This window comes from Taudactylus pleione, unplaced genomic scaffold, assembly GCF_031769625.1.
Source record: "Taudactylus pleione unplaced genomic scaffold, aTauple2 ptg000016l, whole genome shotgun sequence".
NCBI classification, from domain to species: Eukaryota; Metazoa; Chordata; class Amphibia; order Anura; family Myobatrachidae; genus Taudactylus; species Taudactylus pleione.
Window position 1 is genome coordinate 41,574,767 of NW_028284418.1, and position 21,163 is coordinate 41,595,929.

General features: G+C 42.2%; 1 protein-coding gene across 5 annotated transcripts in view; it reads left to right on the plus strand.

The window, feature by feature from the left end:
* The window catches only part of P4HA1 (prolyl 4-hydroxylase subunit alpha 1), a 70,371-nt gene extending 49,800 nt beyond the window's left edge, over positions 1–20,571 (plus strand). For 3 of the 5 annotated variants that reach the window (XM_088475740.1, XM_088475739.1, XM_088475741.1), the window contains exons 10-15: positions 3,021–3,120; positions 11,369–11,422; positions 12,954–13,019; positions 16,324–16,392; positions 18,529–18,625; positions 18,753–20,571. In XM_088475740.1, the coding sequence (XP_088331866.1) occupies positions 3,021–3,120; positions 11,369–11,422; positions 12,954–13,019; positions 16,324–16,392; positions 18,529–18,625; positions 18,753–18,823 (457 nt within the window). In that variant the 3' untranslated portion in view covers positions 18,824–20,571. Of the gene's footprint in view, positions 1–3,020; positions 3,121–11,368; positions 11,423–11,460; positions 11,728–12,953; positions 13,020–16,323; positions 16,393–18,528; positions 18,626–18,752 lie in introns of those variants that run through there. The other 2 variants (XM_088475743.1, XM_088475742.1) reach the window with 2 other exon arrangements.
* Positions 20,572–21,163: the final 592 nt, after the last annotated feature.

Here is a 21,163-nt window from a genome sequence, read left to right on the forward strand (position 1 = left end):
CTCCCCACCCCCACAAACTGTGCTTCCTGTCAATCACTCTGCGATGGGCCTGTGGAGTCTTCGTAACCCACTCACTGTGATGTATGCGCAGAACGCAACAATCGGCCGACCATGCGTATTTGTAATAGCGATCCCTACTGAATCGGGCCCCCTGTGCACACCACTAGAGCTTTCTATACCTTCATCGGACTCTTAAAATGGAGTCTGGCAGGTCTAGCGCATACGTACTTTCTATAAACCTCAATCTTGTCCATATTGGATATTGCCACCAGATGGCGCTCTGCACCTTTTGATGTGTGTGGTAATGGCTTAAAGTTTGATAAAATATAATGTCACATGGAAGCCTAGAAGTATTCAAAGAAGCAAGTTTGACCTCCTTGAAGCATCAGCAGTGTGCATTTTTTAAGTGATTACAAACTTAAAAGAGCTGTGGGGCATTGCATGAGGGCTGATGAGGAAGGACACATGAAAAGCAGGCTAATGGCAGCTCCCTGCTCAAGTGACTTGTATAACCTAATCCAGGCCACCTCTGCTAACCCTATGACCTGTGCCAACTTCGCACATGCCATGAGTTTGGAAAATAGCTGGTACACCAACAGTATCTGTTTTGGGCCTACCTGCATGATTTAGAATTTCTACTCAATTGTCTGTCCATCTATCAGGGCAGACTAGATGTGTCAAGAGGTTCTTATCTGCTGTCACATGTTTCAATGTGTCTATGTTCCTGTCTCATGAACCTTCCAAAAAGAAAAAAAAAAAAACTTTTTTTTTTTTTTTTTTTCCTGTCTCCCATGTATTTTTGGGTCAACTGGTTTTCTTACCCAGTTCCAGGTTAATGCAATAAAAATTGATTATGCAAATCCCCCAATATTCATAAAAACAGCTACACGTATCTTCTGCTGATGCAGTGTACCCTGGCTACTCACTGTTAGGCACTGCACAATATGCATTATGATCTTTTCGGCACTAATGTTGGGCATACACTCTACAATTATCTGTCAAATCTGTCTGGTGGGAAGGAAAATCTGGTCCGTTTTGTAGTATTTGGGAGCAAATTTCTATTGTCATTACCAGGTTTTCATTCCAACTAGCCAGATTGGACAGATATCTGACAGATAATTGCATAGTGTATGCCAAGCATTAGTTAAGTTCAGCAGACGGTGGAATGAGAATCTCTCCTTAACCTAATTTCACTGATGCTCTACCACAACTTGAGACCTTATAAAGAAGTAGTTGTAGAGCTGCTTATTAATTTGGCTTCTAACAACCAGAGGAGAACTGCACAAATGTTTCTCTCACCATAAAACGTAGAAGTCATGAGAGAGCCCACAAAAGTGCAAGTGACTGCACAATCTGGGAAAGTCTAAAAGGAATTAGAGGGGTGCTTAATGGTTTGCTGTAACGCGATGTCGAACAATGACTGAACTAAGCAAAAATTATATTCTAATGTGAATTAATGACATTTATTAGCACAACCATCTAAAGATGGCCTCTGTCCAAAATATAATTCGAGTGAGTGAACTGATTGCATATGTGCATTTTCCTCAATTTTTTTATTTTCTTTTGGTACTGATCTTTACAATTTCTGGTCACTGGTCAAAGATCCACTTACTTCAAAGTCAAACATATGTAATTACATAGCAGACAATGACCTGGGCACCCCATGTAAGGAATCTTAATCTCATACAGTATATGTGTCCTTCTACATCATCCTTATACATCATTGCAGCAGTCGCGCTAAAAAGCCCCTCTTGGCGTGCCAGATCCCATGAAACTCTTCATAGCGCCGGGCATCTTTTTTTCCTTTTTTTTTTTCTCCCCGAAAATGCATCTACAGTTGCAATGTTATGCGACTATGACACACCAGCAGACTGTGCTGATTAATTTGATATGTGTAACTTGTATATCTGTGTGCGACTCAGTCTCTGATTCAATATACCAAGTGCTACAATGTATCGGCCACAGCTTTTTTTTCATTCCAAGTTCCGTTGTGGTTCATATACAGACTCTATCTCACACAGATATACAAGTGTCGCATATCAAATTAATCAGCACAGTCTGCTGGTGCATCCATTGCAACTTTAGATGCATTTTCAGAGAAAATGCATCTAAAGTAGCAAGTTGCTTGCAGAGTAGCATGGGACCTGGCTGTTCACTCACGCCAGACAGGTTGCGTGGTGTTGCGTATTGAGGCTTGATGTATGAGGAAACATATGTAGATGAAGTTCTGGAATCTATTAAGCTCTTAAATCTAGGTCTTGATGGTTTCTCACTCTTATTAGAATTTTTTTTTTTATTTGCTAGCGCCCCACCTAGTTACCACATTTATGGCTATCCTGTGGGAGAATCCTGCCCCAGTTAGATGCTCAAGGATTCCCTACCTAATCTAATTCATGAACCTAGATGGCTGTGTATTTGGTTCATACTCTCTTGATCAAGTCCTAAAGTTACAAGTCCTAAAGCACCCAACATTACTCATTATTATAAAGCTGCAAAATTGGGCCACCTTCCACAATGGAACTACACTCCAGATCCAAAATGTTGGGTTGCGCTAGAAACATAGAGCAGGAGTTCCTTTGCTAATTGCACTATTTGATACACTGGGCTCTAACCCTAACCACATACAGCTACACTCCTATTGTGCCTGAGACAAGAGTAGAAGTAGTTTGGTCCTTCATCTCTCGTTTCTGATGTCCATGGCTACTAGCGCATTAGATATGCATTTGACAACAAGGTGGGCTAGGATGTGGTAATATTGGTTGAGTTTTATTTGGCTCCATAGTCAGTTGTTTCTTAGGAGCTCACATCGGTGGCTGGTTCAGCTGATGCACTGACTAATTATTATTACAGGATCTGTAAATTGGTACAAACTGAGCTTTTGTATGGCACATATATTCAGCCAGGTAGATGCTCTATGCATTGTGTATTCTCTGTACATATAATATACCTTAGGGAAAGAATATAGGGAAAAATACTTGCTGTAAGTAAAATAATGTTTCCTTTATTTCTCTTTACCCTAGTGCTTGGCTGTCTAGTTATGAGGACCCTGTGGTTGCTCGCATTAACGCAAGAATACAAGAATTAACAGGGTTAGATGTGTCCACTGCTGAAGAACTGCAGGTAAGTTCTAGGCAATGCTGAAGGATAGGAAAGCACAGGATGTACAGGATGATTACTCTTGTCATAGGGAGAATGTCTTTCTCATGTTGTATGTCTTCATGTAGCATGTATTTCTGTGAGCAGCTACATAGTCATATTATACTTATGTGAAATGTAACCATGGGCTTAGTGAGCACATACACAAGTTTGTAGTACTTGCACTGACCCCCAGACTCTGTGCTTGGTAAGGATCCACATACTGTGTTCAGGCAAGGTAAAGTCCAATGGACAAACTCTCAGCGAGCCAGGTCACCAGCAACTCAGCCGCACCAAGTGCTTTTCTCGCTCAAAATGTGCATCTTATTTGCACAAATAAAACTGGAAGCAACAAAGCTCCTTTGCTAGATTACACTGATAAATTTTTGATGTGCGACATTTATACATGTGTGTGTGTGCTTCTGAGTCTGTATAAGAAGTTCTACAATGCAGTGCCGTGGCCTTTTCTCACGCCAAGTTCCGTTGTGCTTTATCTGCGACTTTGTATGTGTCTAAAACTAATTCAAGTACAGTTAGGATAGTATGATCTAAATAAGACACAAAATGTAAAGAAAGAAATGGTATGCTACACCTCTCGGAGCGATTCAGGCCACGTATGGCATATTGAGGCTAGGGGTATGAGGGCACATCTGTAGTTTTTTTTTATTTATTTAAATATATATCTATTTTACCAATTTACATTTGTTATGGCATCCTGTATCCAAGTACACATCACACATGACATTACACACATTGATCATTATCACAATTGCCAATTGGGATAAAGCATAGCTAGAATTGTGCTGACAATCTGATTTAATTAATTTTCATAGTGTGTGAAAACTGCACAGATTAGGGCAGAATTTACCATTAACCTCCTTCCTCTAGACTATCAGCTGTAATGAGGATGGCCCGATGAACCTTTATGCCTCTCTAGCTGTATGATGTATGTATCATTTGCATCTGTTCAGAGTTGTTTGATTTATACCTGCTCTGAGAATTCAGACACACGTCCAGTCCTGCAGCACAGCTGCTCCCACGTCTCCTGTCTCTATTTATTTGTTTTGGTCACTTTAATTATTTCTGGGCCCGTCCGGCTCTGCAGAACTTGTGGAGCCTTATAAATAAACAATTATTATTATTATCCTTTATTTATATGGCGCCACGAAGGTTCCGCAGCGCCTTACACAGTACATAAATGAGCACACAAGAAAAACAGTTAATAGTAATATAAAACAATACAGGACAAGTACATAATTATAAGCATAACACAAGCAGCAGGACATGAGCAACCAGGTGTTAGGTGCTGTTGTGGGGAGTTAGGAGTAAATGATACTATAAGTAGGGGGAGGAGAAGCACGTGAGGGAAGAGGGCCCTGCTCGTGAGAGCTTACATTCTAAAGGGGAAGGGCAGACAGACAGGGGCGACACAGATGGGGTAGATAGTGAGGAAGGAGCATGGAGCAGTGGGTTAGGATATGTGCTGCGGAATCATGTGTATAAGATGACCTGATGTTATGTAAAAATTAAGTCCTTCATTCATTTTTCTCTATGACAGAAAATAGATTTTTGTTTATTTTATACATCTCTCATGTAAATAACACAAAGTTGTAGCACTTTAATTATAGTGTGTTACATTTTAGCATCTACATACATCCTGATAAAAAAATGCAGCTATTATGGGACTGTCCTGCCATCCTAATACAGTAGTGACTACTTTAGTCCCAGATGCTGGTGCTATGCCATGTTCCTGTGAGTGGGTGCATCTCACATGATTATTCGCTTTTGCCAGTTTAGCATGTATTGTAATATATGAAATTAGCATTCCTTGTTTGCAACAGGGTACATTTTAGACAACTATATAGCATATAACATTATACTAATATTCTTTAACAGCTTGCCAAACGGGAGTGTAGGAAACTGATATGCAATGTGTGCACACAAGGTTTTCTTTATAATGCGTGGTGTACACAATATTTAGCTTTCTGCCATTGTGCATTAGTCTGAATGGACAGTGACTCGACCTGAACTGTTAACAAAATTGTGTAACTGCAGCCTACAGTATGTGTATGTGTATGTATGTATGTATGTATGTGTGTATATATATATATATATATATATATATCTATATATATGATATAGCTTGTCTTGTAGAGGGGCACTCATAGTAAATGTTATGTTGCCGAGGTGCCATCCATAGTAAATGTACAGTCAAACAACCCCCTCTTACACAGGGATCAGGCGGCACTCAACGGACTTCAAAGCAACAGATAGTGGTTTATTCCATAATCAACGTTTCAAAACTACATAAGTCTTATCAGGATATACATAAAAGCTTTTGTGTAGTGTGATAGGATCATTGGTAAAGTGGTCTGTGGCAGGTACATTTGTCCCAGATTCCTGTCTTATGTGTTTTAAACCCCTAGGAGAAAGTCTGCAGTGTAGCAGGCTTGAGTTTCGGCTTTTTGAAAAGCCGGTTTGGGACCTGGGGGTTGTGGGTGAGAGGAGAGGGAGGGGTCCACCCACGGCCACTCCAGGTTTTGGTTCTCTTAGCCTGGTAACAGGCTTGTTAGGGTTTCCACCTGAGAGTGGCCAATATAAGCCTAGTGTGTTTAGGGCTGATGGTCTCATCTGGGAGAGCAGACAGGGAGTTTGCTCAGAGACACTTGAAAACCTATCCGTGAGTGTTGTGCTGTGCTTTTGTTGCTGGTGAGGGCATTAGGCCCTGCCAGGTTCTGGTAGTGAGGGAACTACCTATGAAGTTAGTGCCCCGACAGGGCTAGGATTTATGTTTGTTTTCTTTATGTTGTTTCTGATATTGTACAATAAAGACTGGCGCCGACCAGCTTGTACTTGCATCCAGTCTGGCGTACTGTTTCCCAGCTGCTGTGTGTGAAAGGAAGGAGTCCTCTACCCAGGAGAGGGACCCCCTAACCTAACTGTGTCACAATATGGTGGAGAATGCGGGCAACCACACACACTGAAGTTGCAGCAAGAGGAAAACTTTCCATTTAAAAATTAAAGGGACAGACACCCAATTTGTGAGTGTGGAAATAACACTGTGTCCTTGGAGTCCCATAGCGGAGGCGTCAGCCAATGCTCAGAGAGGCAAGGTTCAGCTTCCAACCTACACCCCAGGACAAAATGGAGGACATTATTAAGGCCTTGCTCCAAGCTACAGCAGCTCAGCAGGAATCTACCAGGGCTCAGCAGGAAGCTACAGCAGCTCAGCAGGAGACTAACAGACTTCAACAGGTCTCCATTGAGGAAAACAGCCAGGCCATAAAAGAGGTGATACAGCACCTGGTCGCCCGACCCAGCGATGTTAATACTGGTCCTCCCACCGCCACTCACTCCGTACGAGCCAGTCACTTCCTCCAAAAGATGACGGCCTATCTCGCCGCATTTGAAAGAACGGCCGAAAGGGAGAGTTGGCCCAAGGAGCAGTGGGCAAGTCTGGTGGCACCTTTTTTGTCTGTGGAGCCACAAAAAGCATATTTCAACTTATGCCTGGCTGATGCCAAGGACTATAAAAAACTAAAACAGGAGATCCTAACTCGCTTGGGAGTCACCACCTTTGGTCGTGCCCAACGGGTCCACCGCTGGGAGTTCCATAGGGACAAGCCTCCACGTTCACAGATGCATGACCTCGTCCATCTGTCCTCAAAATGGCTACAGCCCGAGACGCTGACTGGACCACAGATCGTGGAAATGGTCGTGATGGACCGGTACCTGCGATCATTTCCTGTGACTCTGCGTAAGTGGGTGAGCCATGCAGACCCTAAGTCCGCGGACCAGTTGGTCGAGCTGGTGGAGAGGTACGTGGCGGCTGAGGAGCTGATGAGTATGCCCCACCGAGCCCCGATGGCGCACCGGCGAACTCCCACAGACACTGGTAAGACTGTTCCAGGGGAGAAGGGTGCTGGGCGGTGGAATGTACCTAAGACTGAGGGTGTAGAACCTGGAGACAGGCCTGCCAGGCCAGGAAGGTTCTTGCCCCGTAAACGACTAGACATTAATATGACTCAGTGTTTCCGATGTGGTGGCTTCGGCCATATTGCCGCTAATTGTTCACTTACAACTGAACCTATGCAATGTGATACTGCTCATGTCTACCGCAGGGGGTCTTTCTTTGCACAGACAGCCTGTACGGCTGACCGGCAGGCTGAGACTGATAAGCACATGTGTGTACTCACTGTAGATGGCAACCGAGTAGAGGCACTGTTAGACTCTGGTAGCTTGGTGACACTTATAAAAGCTGAGCTGGTGAACCCCTTGAGGCATACAGGGAAAACTGTTGGTGTGACCTGCATACATGGGGATACTCGATATTATGTTACGGCCGAGGTGAACATCGAGACACCATGTGGCTCTGCTATAGTTTCTGTGGGTTTGGTGCATGGTCTGGTGTACGATGCAATATTGGGGAGAGACTTTGCTCACTTCTGGAAGTTGTGGGAAAGCCGTTTTGTTCCAGAGGTGAACAACCCCGATCCATTTGAGAAGGTTGTCGATGTAGTGGAGGAGGGAGTTTCTTCTGAGTCAGAGTTATTCCCTTTTTCTGCTATGGTTGGCGAACTAGAGAATGCGGAGCGTGACGATGGCCCACCAACTGATGTGCCTCCCATTGAGGTGGGAAGTGTTGTTGGGCAGTGGATCGTCTGCCTGATTTAGAGGTCAGAAGAGAGGTCTTTGCCGTGGAGCAGTTGAATGACCCTACTTTGATAAAAGCCAGGGAGAATGTATAAGTAGTTGATGGTAAACCCGTAGACCCTGATAGTCCTTTGTCCTATCCCCACATGGTAATGTGTCAGGATTTGTTATATCAGGTGACTAAGAAGGGGGAAGATATTGTGGAACAACTAATAGTTCCTAAAGCCTACAAAAGAACAGTGTTGGATCTGGCCCATGGTCATATAACGGCAGGCCATCTAGGGGTAGAGAAAACCACTGAGCGAATAATGCAGAGGTTTTTCTGGCCCGGGCTTCATAAAGAGGTGTCTGACTTTTGCGCATCCTGCCCTGAGTGTCAGTATCATGCTCCCAGGCCACATTTTAAGGGTCCACTAGTTCCATTGCCTATCATAGAGGTGCCGTTTGAAAGAATAGCGATGGATTTGGTTGGACCCTTAATGAAGTCTGCCAGGGGACACCAGTATATTCTGGTCATAATGGATTACGCTACCAGGTACCCGGAAGCGATCCCGTTGCGCAATACGTCAACCAAGACCATTGCAAGAGAGCTAGTTCATGTCTTTAGCAGGCTGGGTATACCCAAGGAGATACTAACTGACCAGGGTACACCGTTTATGTCAAAAGTCATGAAAGAGTTATGCCGCCTGTTCAAAATCGAACAGTTAAGAACTTTGGTTTATCACCCCCAAACCGATGGGCTGGTCGAGAGGTTTAACAAGACGTTAAAACACATGCTTAGGAAAGTGGTCGACAAGGATGGTAGGGATTGGGATTACTTATTGCCGTATTTATTGTTGGCCATAAGAGAAGTTCCCCAGTCCTCCACCGGGTTTTCACCCTTCGACTTGTTGTATGGGAGACACCCAAGGGGGTTACTAGACATTGCCAAAGAGACATGGGAGGGGCAGTCTAGTCCTTACAAAACGGTGATTGAGTATGTTTCTCAAATGCAGGAGAGAATTGCTGCGGTAGTGCCGATAGTGAGAGAGCACCTGGAACGGGCTCAACAGGCACAGCAGAGGGTATACAACCGCAATGCTCGGTTACGCAGCTTTGCTCCTGGGGACAGAGTGTTAGTATTGGTTCCCACTGTAGAAAATAAACTTTTGGCTAAATGGCAAGGGCCCTTTGAAATCTTAGAAAGAGTGGGGCAGGTCAATTACAAAGTTTACCACCCGGGGAAAAGAAAGCCGGAACAGATATACCATATAAATCTGTTAAAGCCCTGGAAAGATAGAACGGTACTGTCGGCCGTCTGAGCCCCTCCAGTAAATCCAGGGCCCTTAGTTCCCGAAGTGACAGTGGCAAAAATCCTGTCGGCAATTCAACAACAAGAGGTCAAGGAGTTTCTGATCAGAAATAGGGTGCTGTTCTCTGACGTACCTGGGAAAACCTCGGTCATTAAACATGACATCATCACTGACCCAGGGGTTAAAGTTAATCTAAAGCCCTATAGGTTACCAGAAGCACAAAGAGAATCGGTGTCGAAAGAAATTAAAAATGTGCTAGAGTTAGGGGTTATTGAAGAATCACATAGTGAATGGTCAAGTCCCATTGTGTTGATTCCAAAGCCCGACGGGAGTGTGCGTTTCTGCAATGACTTCCGAAAGTTGAACAGTGTTTCAAAATTCGATGCCTACCCGATGCCAAGAGTGGATGAACTGATTGAGAGACTAGGGACGGCAAGGTATTTAACCACTCTTGACCTAACCAAAGGGTATTGGCAAGTACCGTTAACCGAGAGCGCCAAACAAAAGACAGCTTTTTCAGCGCCAGAGGGCTTGTTTCAGTACAAGATGTTGCCCTTCGGGCTACATGGGGCACCTGCTACCTTCCAAAGAATGATGGACAGGATTCTAAGGCCCCATAGACGGTATGCGGCTGCTTATCTGGATGACGTGGTCATTCATAGTCCTGATTGGCAGTCTCACTTACCCAGGGTACAAGCAGTGTTGGACTCCATCTATAAGGCAGGTTTGACAGCCAACCCAAAAAAGTGTTGTCTAGGCATGGAGGAAGTAAAATATCTGGGATACACCATTGGCAGAGGCCTGATAAAGCCTCAGCTCAATAAAGTTGATGCCATACAAAACTGGCCACGGCCTCTGAATAAGAAGCAGGTGAAAGCCTTCTTGGGAATTACGGGGTACTACAGGAGGTTTATACCCAACTTTGCCACCATGGCAGTCCCACTGACTGACCTGACCAAAGGCAAACAAAAAGTCATGGTAGAATGGAGTCCTGAGGCAGAGAAAGCTTTTCAGGAGTTGAAAGTAGCGTTGTGTTCCCAACCAGTCCTGATGACTCCTAATTTTGAAAGGGAATTCATAGTACAAACCGATGCATCAGAAGTAGGTATAGGAGCGGTCCTGTCCCAGAACAAGGAGGGTGAGGAACACCCTATTTTCTATCTTAGCAGAAAGTTGAATGTACATGAGAGAAACTATGCCACAGTGGAGAAGGAGGCGTTGGCCATAAAATGGGCGTTAGAGGCTCTCAGGTACTACTTGGTTGGAAGAAAGTTCAAATTGATCACTGACCATGCCCCTTTGAAGTGGATGTCCGAAAAGAAGGACAGTAATGCCAGAATTACGAGATGGTTCTTGGCGTTACAAACTTTTAAATTTTCAGTGGAACACAGGCCAGGAAGCCATCTGGCCAATGCTGACGCGTTGTCACGCGTTCATTGTTTGGGGGCTTCAGTTGTTCCACCCCACAGGTCGAAACAAAGGGGGGGGATATGTGATAGGATCATTGGTAAAGTGGTCTGTGGCAGGTACATTTGTCCCAGATTCCTGTCTTATGTGTTTTAAACCCCCAGGAGAAAGTCTGCAGTGTAGCAGGCTTGAGTTTCGGCTTTTTGAAAAGCCGGTTTGGGACCTGGGGGTTGTGGGTGAGAGGAGAGGGAGGGCTCCACCCACGGCCACTCCAGGTTTTGGTTCTCTTAGCCTGGTAACAGGCTTGTTAGGGTTTCCACCTGAGAGTGGCCAATATAAGCCTAGTGTGTTTAGGGCTGATGGTCTCACCTGGGAGAGCAGACAGGGAGTTTGCTCAGAGACATTTGAAAACCTATCCGTGAGTGTTGTGCTGTGCTTTTGTTGCTGGTGAGGGCATTAGGCCCTGCCAGGTTCTGGTAGTGAGGGAACTACCTATGAAGTTAGTGCCCCGACAGGGCTAGGATTTATGTTTATGTTTTCTTTATGTTGTTTCTGATATTGTACAATAAAGACTGGCGCCGACCAGCTTGTACTTGCATCCAGTCTGGCGTACTGTTTCCCAGCTGCTGTGTGTGAAAGGAAGGAGTCCTCTACCCAGGAGAGGGACCCCCTAACCTAACTGTGTCACAATAGTCTTGAAACGTTGATTATGGAATAAACCACTATCAATTGTTTTTGAAGTCCGGCGAGTGCCGCCTGATCGCTATTTTAGAGGGGGTTGTTTAAAGCTGCCCAGGTTCCCTTTACTTGGTGAAATTAGAATCGCATTGATGTCTATTCACTCTCAGTCTGCATTGTGTTCTGTGTTCTGCTTCTCTTAGGTGGCCAACTATGGTGTCGGAGGCCAGTATGAGCCCCATTTTGATTTTGGAAGGGTAAGTCCATATTTCATATTGTCTTTTGTCTCTTCCAGGTGGCAAATTATGGAATGGGAGGACAATATGAACCGCACTTTGACTTTGCACGGGCAAGTAACGCTCTGAGGTCATACAAGCAGCACTCCCACCTCTGTGCTCTTACATAGAACTGCAATAGCCTGTCTGCTGATACTCTAGTTAAAAAAGAGAAGTGTCTGAGCTGAAGTTAATGGGAATGCTGTTTCACTGATGCCTCTATTCTTGTGTGTCCAATTGAATTGTACGTCCATATTTTAATCTGTCCTGGTAAATCAATTTCTAAAGAAACTATACAAGCAATACTGAGAATAGATTTACCGTTTTGTATGTTTATATTGTAGAAGGTCTCATTGTGGGGCTGATTCTAAATTGAACATAGAGGCGTCCATGTGCATCTTTTGCCGCAGTTGCGTCTGCGACTTTGTTAAATACTAGTAGAAGCCCTTTCCTGGTGTCCTCGCATCAGGATGTGCAAGGACTGTGACGCCCCCTTTGTGCATCATTAGATACAACAATCATGCTTGGTGCGCCTTTAGATGCAATCATGGGACGCCTCATAGAAACTGGCGCCAGTCCCATGCCAGGTGCTGGTCCTCCATCAGAGTATGGCCGCCAATGTAAGCAATTTAAGCGCCTAATTATGAAAAAAAATTCAGTGACATGCCCACGCACTCCCATAACACACGTATAAGATGGTGTATCTTAATAGCCACCATCCAGGAGCGCCCAGTATATCTCCATCGATGATGAGACTCTGTGATAAACATTGCCCATTTGCATGAATATCGGCATAGCATCTGACTCTGAATCAGCTCCTGTTTGCATTGTAGCATGAGATGGATTTAGAGCAGGGGTCTTCAACCTTGGCACTCCAGCTGCTGTGGAACTACACATCCCAGCATGCACTGCCATAGTTTTAGCATGCTGTTATATCAAAAAAGTGGCAATGCATGCTGGGTTGTATAGTTCCACAGCAGCTGGAGGGCCAAGGTTGAAGACTCCTGATTTAGAGTTTCTGAGCTCTCAACCAATCTTTCATCCAAATCAAATGCTGGTATTTAAGGCTTTATTCAGAGTTTCATGAATGTTTGTTTAATATGTAAACTGCAATTTATAATCTGCACGTTTTATAAACTGGCATTGTAAAATCTGATGTATAAAGACATTCTATTACATAAATTATCAGATTAAGGATCATTTGAGGACACCCACATAACTAAATCGATCTTCAAATGCAATGGGGGAGACTCTGTTAAGCACAGGAAACTGTTGGAACCTTGTGTGCTATGCATCTGCGCACATACAGGGTAATTATGTGAGGAGAACCTTACACTAAGGGCCACGATGTTAAAGCAGGCAAGATTTTAATGTCTGGGTAACCCGATTCGCATTCGCGCACAAGGTTCCATTGTAAATCTCCCTCATGATGATACAAGGAATGTAAGCATGCATGTGAAATTATCCTTTTATAAAAGACCTATATCCTACTAAAGTGTTGTGTATTCCACAGAAAGATGAACCTGATGCTTTTAAAGAACTTGGTACTGGCAACAGAATAGCTACCTGGCTGTTTTATGTAAGTTTCTATTGAAAATCAAAACTGCCTCTTACTGTATGCCTCTTTCTCTCTGACCTATGTTTCTGTGTTTAATGAGAGGGATGTGTCGCCTAGTACTGGGCAAACTGACACCTCTATTTCCTATTTGTGTTCTATGTAAAGGTTCACACAGTGAAAGTGATCACATAATGAAGGTTATTTACAAGTGTGCAAAACCTGCAACAGCCATGTTCAATGCACCCCTTTATCACTTATTGGGAGACCTTTGGCCTGATGGTCAGAGGTGGATGCAGTGTCTATTGGTCGCAAGCGGTCAACGTTTTCAGTCTGCACATGCGTCCGAGTCGGGCTGCGCACGTGCCGCAACGGTTTTGTGATGGCGGTCAGTGTGGATTAGGATGCAGAGAGATTTACAGACAGTGACCGTTTGTGGAAGGTAACGGGAGTGGGGACTAAAACAAAGGCGTGTTGTGATTTTTCGGTTGCGTGTCACAGCCAGCAACAGAATTCCTACGTAGTGGGTAAGGCTCCAGCGTCCTCCTTGAAACTAACATTTTGAGCAACCATACTCTTTCTCAGAAGCCAGATGGTGTCTTTTTACGCTATAGGCAGACATAAGATGTCGCTAATGGGCGTCTCAATGCAAATCCCTGCAGCTGCAACATTTGCATATTTTCTCAGAACCGCTGTGTATGGGATCGCAGCCGCAATGGGAATTGCACCCAACTTTTAATCGGGCCTACTGTGAAAACCTTGGTGTACTGGAGGAGTGGGGACACTTTAAATTCTAACACTGGTCTGCGGCTCTTCCCACTTATGCCCCATGCCTGCTGGGAAGCATCAAGATTAATTAAAGTGCCCAAGATGTATGGGGGCTTTTCTCCTGCAGCTTTTAGGGAATCCCTCACTATGGTCAGTTATATGCAAGAATGGAAGTTTTGCACATAAACTATGCTAAATAATATAAGGATAAATACAAATGTCCGCTTGTGTGGGTCAAACCTGTAAATACAGGTTTTATTGTCTTTTCTAGACTGTTCTGTATTTTTTTTTTTTTTTTTTAATCCATGCTCATTAACTTTATAGAATCATATGCAAAGTAATACAATAAATCTAATATTTGTATGACTGCTCATGTAGGTTTAGTGTATAAATACAGGTGGTATTCTACTTCTAGATATTACATTTTTATAAGGAAGGAAGTGGCAATGTTTTTGGGTTCCAAAGTATGGAACATTTCCTATGTCATTGCATTCTTATTAAATTTATTTGTCTGACATGCAGTTTTCACAAATGCTCTGTGCATAAACAAGGTTTGAGGTTTCTGCATAATTTTAAGAAAAATGGGCTTCATAAATATACTTAGCATCCAACCTGTCACATATATATTGTACATCCAACGTACTGCAGGACAAATTGTTTACTTGATGATATATGTGTGCCTAGAGACATATTTGTAACATTTAGGGCCCTATTTACTACAATCCGCATTAAAATGCAGATTGTAGTGTGAGTATTTCCGACTGAATTCGCATTGCAAATTCAGGCAATATCACAGGGATTTATTAAAAATCCCTTGCAGGGACAGAGCTTGCGATAAAGCTCTGTCCCTGCGAATGCCCTCCGTAGCCTTATCACTGTATTTTTCCAAACTGTCACTCTAGCCCCCCCGCGACCCCCACCCACCCCCTTACATCGGGGCTCCGGTGATGTCCTCTGTGGCTTCGGTCAGCTGGTCTCCCATCCTGCACTGTGACCCAGTCAGCTGGCTGGGACACTGTGCAGGATTGGAAACCAGCTGACTGGAGCTATGGAGAACATCACCAGAGCCCCAATCACTGGCCCTGGATGCAGGTAAGTTGTTGGGGTTTTTTTATTTTTACTTCCAGTATTTTTTCACATTTAATTTTTAGTAAATCCCAGGCAGATCACATTTCCCATTACAATTATGGGAAATGCGATTTGATTACTAAAATCGTTCATTTACTAAATTGTTGTGTGTGTATGCAGCTATAGTAAACTATTTCCGTTCATTTTTTCAAGGGAAAAGTGAACGAAAATCGTTAAAAAAAAATTGTTCATTACATTTAGTAAATGAACGATTTTAGTAAACTACAAACGATTTTTGCACATTCCCTTACTGAAAATCGTTAAATTGGTCAGTCTGACTGAACTACAAACGTGAACGCGCATGAACGATAATTGTTCATCGTTTTAACTCAGAAAGTGAACTATTTTTTTCAACGATTGAACGATAAACGATAATCGTTCAAAAAATCATTGTGTGTGTATGCACCTTAAAATAGTGAGAATTAGGGCTTGGAGTAGAATTTTACGAATTCTACTCCAATTTCCTTTTAGTAAATGTAGGTGATACTAAAATAATGTGAAAAGGGGTTTGATAACACCCTTTTTCACGTTATTTTAGTAAAAATAATGTTAATAAATAGAGCCCTTAAACCCAATAGAATGAAATGTGACTTTAAATTATAGGTACATGCAATTCTGTAACTTCTTCTATATACATGGCTTATCGTTCTAGTTTTTTTTTTTTTCTCTGCGTTTCAGCAATTTTGTTTATGTAATCAGGCAAATGTTTATTTTCATTACCATTAGCAATGACAAAGCTGCTATATGCTTTTAATTTGATCCACTATAAAGCTGCACTCTGGATAAAATTGTATCAAAGAACAACATCAGAGGACAACCTTGATACAAAGGAGATTCCTGGAAAGCACAGTCAAAAACTAAATATTTACAGTAGAACAAGTTGCAGGGGATCATATACTAAGGGCAGTCCTCTAAAGTCGGAAAGCTGGTCACAGACCTACAAAATCAATTCCCAGTTCCCCTTAAATATTTTAGTTGGTACTTGATTATTCATGCCAATAGCTGAACTATAATAAGTCATTCACATCTATTATACATCAATGGTCTATTTTCACAAAGTATGCTCATTTTTTTTGTCCTGGATGTCTGTACCAGGATGTCCTTGCAAGTCAACTGGGACTAACTGAACCCTGGATTAAAGTCACTAGTATACTGTACATTAGTAATATGGCATACATAACAAAATCCTTCTGGTATGCTGTCTGTCCCATATCTTTGCACTTCATTAGCTTGTTTCTTATCTACCATCCACCAGTCTGTCGGAGTGAATGGCTTGCAGATTCCTAGTTAACAGAAGTGCTTTGTACACATTCTGTGTTGCTCTGTATTTTGATTAAGTAGATCTTTAAACTGCAATTTGAATATTACACTTGTCAAAGCGGATATTCCTCTCTGTGAAGATGCAATAAAAAATAAAATGTCATTCTTGCAGATGAGCGATGTAGCAGCAGGTGGCGCCACAGTCTTTACAGATGTAGGAGCTGCGGTTTATCCTAAAAAGGTATAACATCTGTGTACTGCAAATGAATGCTGCAACAGATCCAGAAATATTCACAACCTAGATCTAAAATACTCTCTATCTAATCTCTACAGCAGGGGTCCTCAACCTCAACCCTCAAGTTTTCCCTACAGGTCATGTATTGAGGATTTCTGTCTATGGTAGCAGGTGGGATAATTACTGATCCAGCAAAATAGATTAGCTCACCTGTGCATGATTAAAGCAATCTACAAAACATGACATGTTGGTGGTACTTGAGGACTGGCGTTGAGAAGCCCTACTCTACAGTTTATCACTTTTGGTCGTTTTAGTTTTTTTTTTTTTTTTCATATTTAAATCCAAATAGATCAGAAAGCCAGGACCTCTGAGATGCTCTCAACATGTCTCTCTCTCTACTTCAACACAATTTACTGTTGTGTGTGAATATAGTGTATTTAATATAATGTATATTTAATGTATTGCTGTGGCAATGTTAATGCATTGTGCCACCAAAAGCCCAGCACTGTGCGCCAAGTATACAAATAGATATCTTGGACACAACTCTGTATTTTAAAATTTAAATATATTGGCTAAATGTGACTTTACTTACCCTGATGGTCCGGTGGGGATTGGGGTTCCTCTGGCAGGTTTTTATGGTAATTGAATTGCTGTGGTGCAGTGTGTTGAGGGACTATACCATGTGAACTCATGGGGGGCTGCAGGAGCATTGATCTAGGGCAAGCCTGGTCAACCTGTGCCTCTTCAGCTGTTGTGAAACTAAAAGTACCAACATACCCTCACACCAATCAGCTGGTAAGGCATGCAGGTGCTTGTGGTTTCACAACAGCTGGAAAGACGCGAGTTGGCCAGGCCTGATGGGTATCCTAGGTCTTCCCTCCATGTATTATGGTTAGGAGACTTAAAGGATAAAATCCCAGCTGTTACAACACCCAGAATGATTGCTTCCATGTGCCAGTGAAAGCTCCTGGTGGTAGCAGCCACTACTCTCCTACCACTAGTCTGCATTTGGCAGACTCAGTCTGGGAGTGTCTGGTAACCAAGTAATGGCCCCCATACACTAGTGATGGATTGTCGCAATCCAGAGATGCCGGGTTGCAGGATCGATGAAATCCAACATGTTTGTTTTCACTGATTTGCAGCTCACTATCAAAATATGATCATGAAATTTAACATGGAGAATTTGAGAAAAGACAAAGGAAAAGACATCTGCACTCAACACTATTCCAGAGAAACCCTTCAATCCTTAAATAAATAAGGGCTGCTGCCAAAAGACAAAGGAGTATATACCATCCTGACCTCACAAGGAGGGGAAAAGAAAAAGAATGTCTATAGTATGGCGCACAACAAATGTAATAGAAAATAAAAATCAATCTTTATTAGATATGCACTGAAATGCCCCCACATGGGACATGACCAGCGAAATAGAGGTTAAAAATAGAGAAAGATAATTATATGAAAATGATAGAAATTAGTGATAATAAAGAGAACCCTTGCTGTGTGACCGTATTTTAATTCTTAAGTCCAAATATGGGTGAAACTCTCAGTCTCTGTGTCACTTGCAAGTGACACAGAGACTGAGAGTTTCACCCATATTTGGACTTAAGAATTAAAATACGGTCACACAGCAAGGGTTCTCTTTATTATCACTAATTTCTATCATTTTCATATAATTATCTTTCTCTATTTTTAACCTCTATTTCGCTGGTCATGTCCCATGTGGGGGCATTTCAGTGCATATCTAATAAAGATTGATTTTTATTTTCTATTACATTTGTTGTGCGCCATACCATAGACATTCTTTTTCTTTTCCCCTCCTTGTGAGGTCAGGATGGAACATGGAGAATTTCACTGATCCACCTATGGATCGTGGAACATCAATAGTCGGCAATTCCGACCGGCGGATTCAATCGTGCAAACCGTCGTTCGTTGTATGGGCCCCTCAACACTATTAGTAGTCAATAATGGCAGGTTGCTGTTAAAATGAACCCCAACATACATCGACAAAACCACAAATAAATAGGAATTCTAATCAAGTCCATCTGGATTTTTGTTCACCTACCTTAAGTGTTTTTCTACTGATCTTAAATGCACTAATTGTACAACATTTTGCACAAAGTCACACACTTTGTATATTTCTAGGGAACTGCAGTCTTTTGGTACAATCTGTTTGAAAGTGGAGAAGGAGATTACAGTACAAGGCATGCAGCCTGTCCTGTGTTAGTTGGAAATAAATGGGGTGAGTATGTAGATGGTTATCTAATATTACTGCACAACTGCATGATAGAATTTGCATACATTTCTGCATGAGGTCAGAGTCTTTCAGTTCATTGAATAAACAACGTTTTGGGTTCTTTGTCTTGCAGTATCCAATAAATGGCTTCATGAACGAGGTCAGGAATTCCGAAGGCCGTGCAAATTGTCTGAATTGGAATGATTCAGCCCTACATTATGTGAAAAAGAAACAAATCTCGTCCGCAAAGCTTTCCAGACTGTACTTTGCCCAGTTTGCTAGCAATGAACTACAATGCCGATGTCCCAAAAACCTTGGGGGAGAGTCCGTTGCGGGGGATAGGATCCATTATTTTTATTAAGCCTCTCTAATATAGGCATTTAAATCTACACAAAATTTCTAGTATGCATTGATAAAAACCGGAGGATATGCCATTGCAAAGATCTGTACTTCTCTAACTAAGAATGTATCTTACCCTCCTGCTTTGGAGACCTCAAGAAAAAATATAACAATGCGACACATGTTCTTTCATTGACCACCCATTTGGTGCAGGGTTTTTTGTTGTTTGTTTTTTGTTCTACCTTCTAAAATTTCATTTGTGGTTTAAGATTTTCTAGGTGAGATTTATTTTTTGCAATCATCCTGTAATATATTGTGAAATAGCCATTTTGAAAGTTTAAAAAATATCTGATTTTGTAGTTTAATAAAAACCTAAGTCTAACTAGCTGTAGCTTTACTGCATTTGGCAAAAGATAATGAAATGCTGTATTCCTGGAATATATATATATAATATATATATTTACCTAACAAGTAAGTGGCGATTACTTCTAAATGATGCTCTGAATGCATTGCATTGATCAAACTAACGTTGCCAAATGAATTAGTCTCACGCTTGTGTGTGGAATGTTAGTAAAGCTACCTGCACACACTACCTTTCCCACCGGACTATTGTATAGCAGAGCTCTTATAGCAACTGAATGGAGAAACCTATGGTGATCGTGTCTGTATGGCTCACAGAAAAGCAGCAATACGTTACTCCCCCCAATTTTGTTCTAAAGAAGCATAATATCTGTACAGAAGGAGTTCACTATTCAGTAACATGGGGAATGTGCATTATACCACAGTAGTGCTTCTCAAACTCTGTTGTGAAGACAGGTTTTTAAGGATATCCATGCTTGAGGACAGGTGACTTAAGTAGTACATCAGTCCCTTTTTGATTTAACCATCTGTGCTCAAGCATGGATATGTGTAAAACCTGGACTGTTGGTGTGCCTGAAGGACCAAGTTTGTGAAGCACTGTACTGCAGTGTTGCTTGTAAGTGTTGGTGTAACCTGCTGAGAATACATTTATTGTGGTGCAGACATAGCTAGCTTTTTCTCTGTGCTGTGACAGATCTGTGCCTTAGCCCTCCTTCCATCAGACCATGGAGTGGTTACTACAATGTTCAGGAAATGTAACATTTTTTGTGGCAAAACATGACCTATTTATAATGGTGCATACACACAGTCAGATTTTTCTTCAGATCTGAACGATAACGATTTAAAAAATCGTTCAATCGTTCATATCTGAAGGAAAATCTGACATGCCAGGACGATGAACGATGCGCGTTCCCGATGGTCAGATAACGATATCTGACATCTGATGTGTTTGCAGTCAGACTTGGACGATTCCATTCATTTTAATGCAGTCAAAAATCGTTCAAATCTTTGGTAAAATCGTTCATCTGACAGATCTGACAAATCTGACCGTGTCTATGCACCATAACCCTTGTTAAAGGACTTTGTTTTTGTACTTCTCTCTATGGGTTGTGGAATGTGAAGTGTTCTCTATTTACATACAGTAATTTAATGTAAGAACCGTTTTGGCCAAAGCCACACTCTGTTCAAATAGTGTGCTATTATTATATTCTTGTGCACTGCAACCTTCCCCTAATTACATTTCTTTTACAAAACCGCTGTGTGCTTTCTGTGAAGAGGCATGTTACAAGGTGAAAAGAGGATGTGCCTATGGGTTATTATTGGCTAATAGAAGTGTGATTGTGTAGGCAAGATTGGCTAGATCAGACTGTTTGCTATGCTGAGTTACAGTGCAAGTTTTCCAGATTCTGTACTTGGGTCTCTTCTATCTTCATTATCCATGTTGCTGGCCAGAATCCAGCAACATCTCAGTATTGTCTACATGTTGTATGTACAGATGTGTCCCTATACAGCTATCCGTAAATCGGATCAAATAGCCCTTTTCGGCATGCCATGTAAAATGTGACAAAGCTTCCCGTTGCTCAGTATTTTTACTGAATTTGCATCTTTTCACACTGCTATTGTGGCAAAGGCAGAAATTATGCTAAGCCTTTGCATTACTATTGGAACTGCGTGCTAAAGCAGTGCGACAAGGATGGTAAGACGGTAATCTGAGAAAAAGGCCAAAAACCAATGGCAGATATGACTGAGCCCTGCATTCTGCCACGTTTTATCGTGTAGATTTACACTGCCATGATTGTGAGAAAAGATCAAATTCTTAGTCCCCAGGACATTACAAGTCTGTTG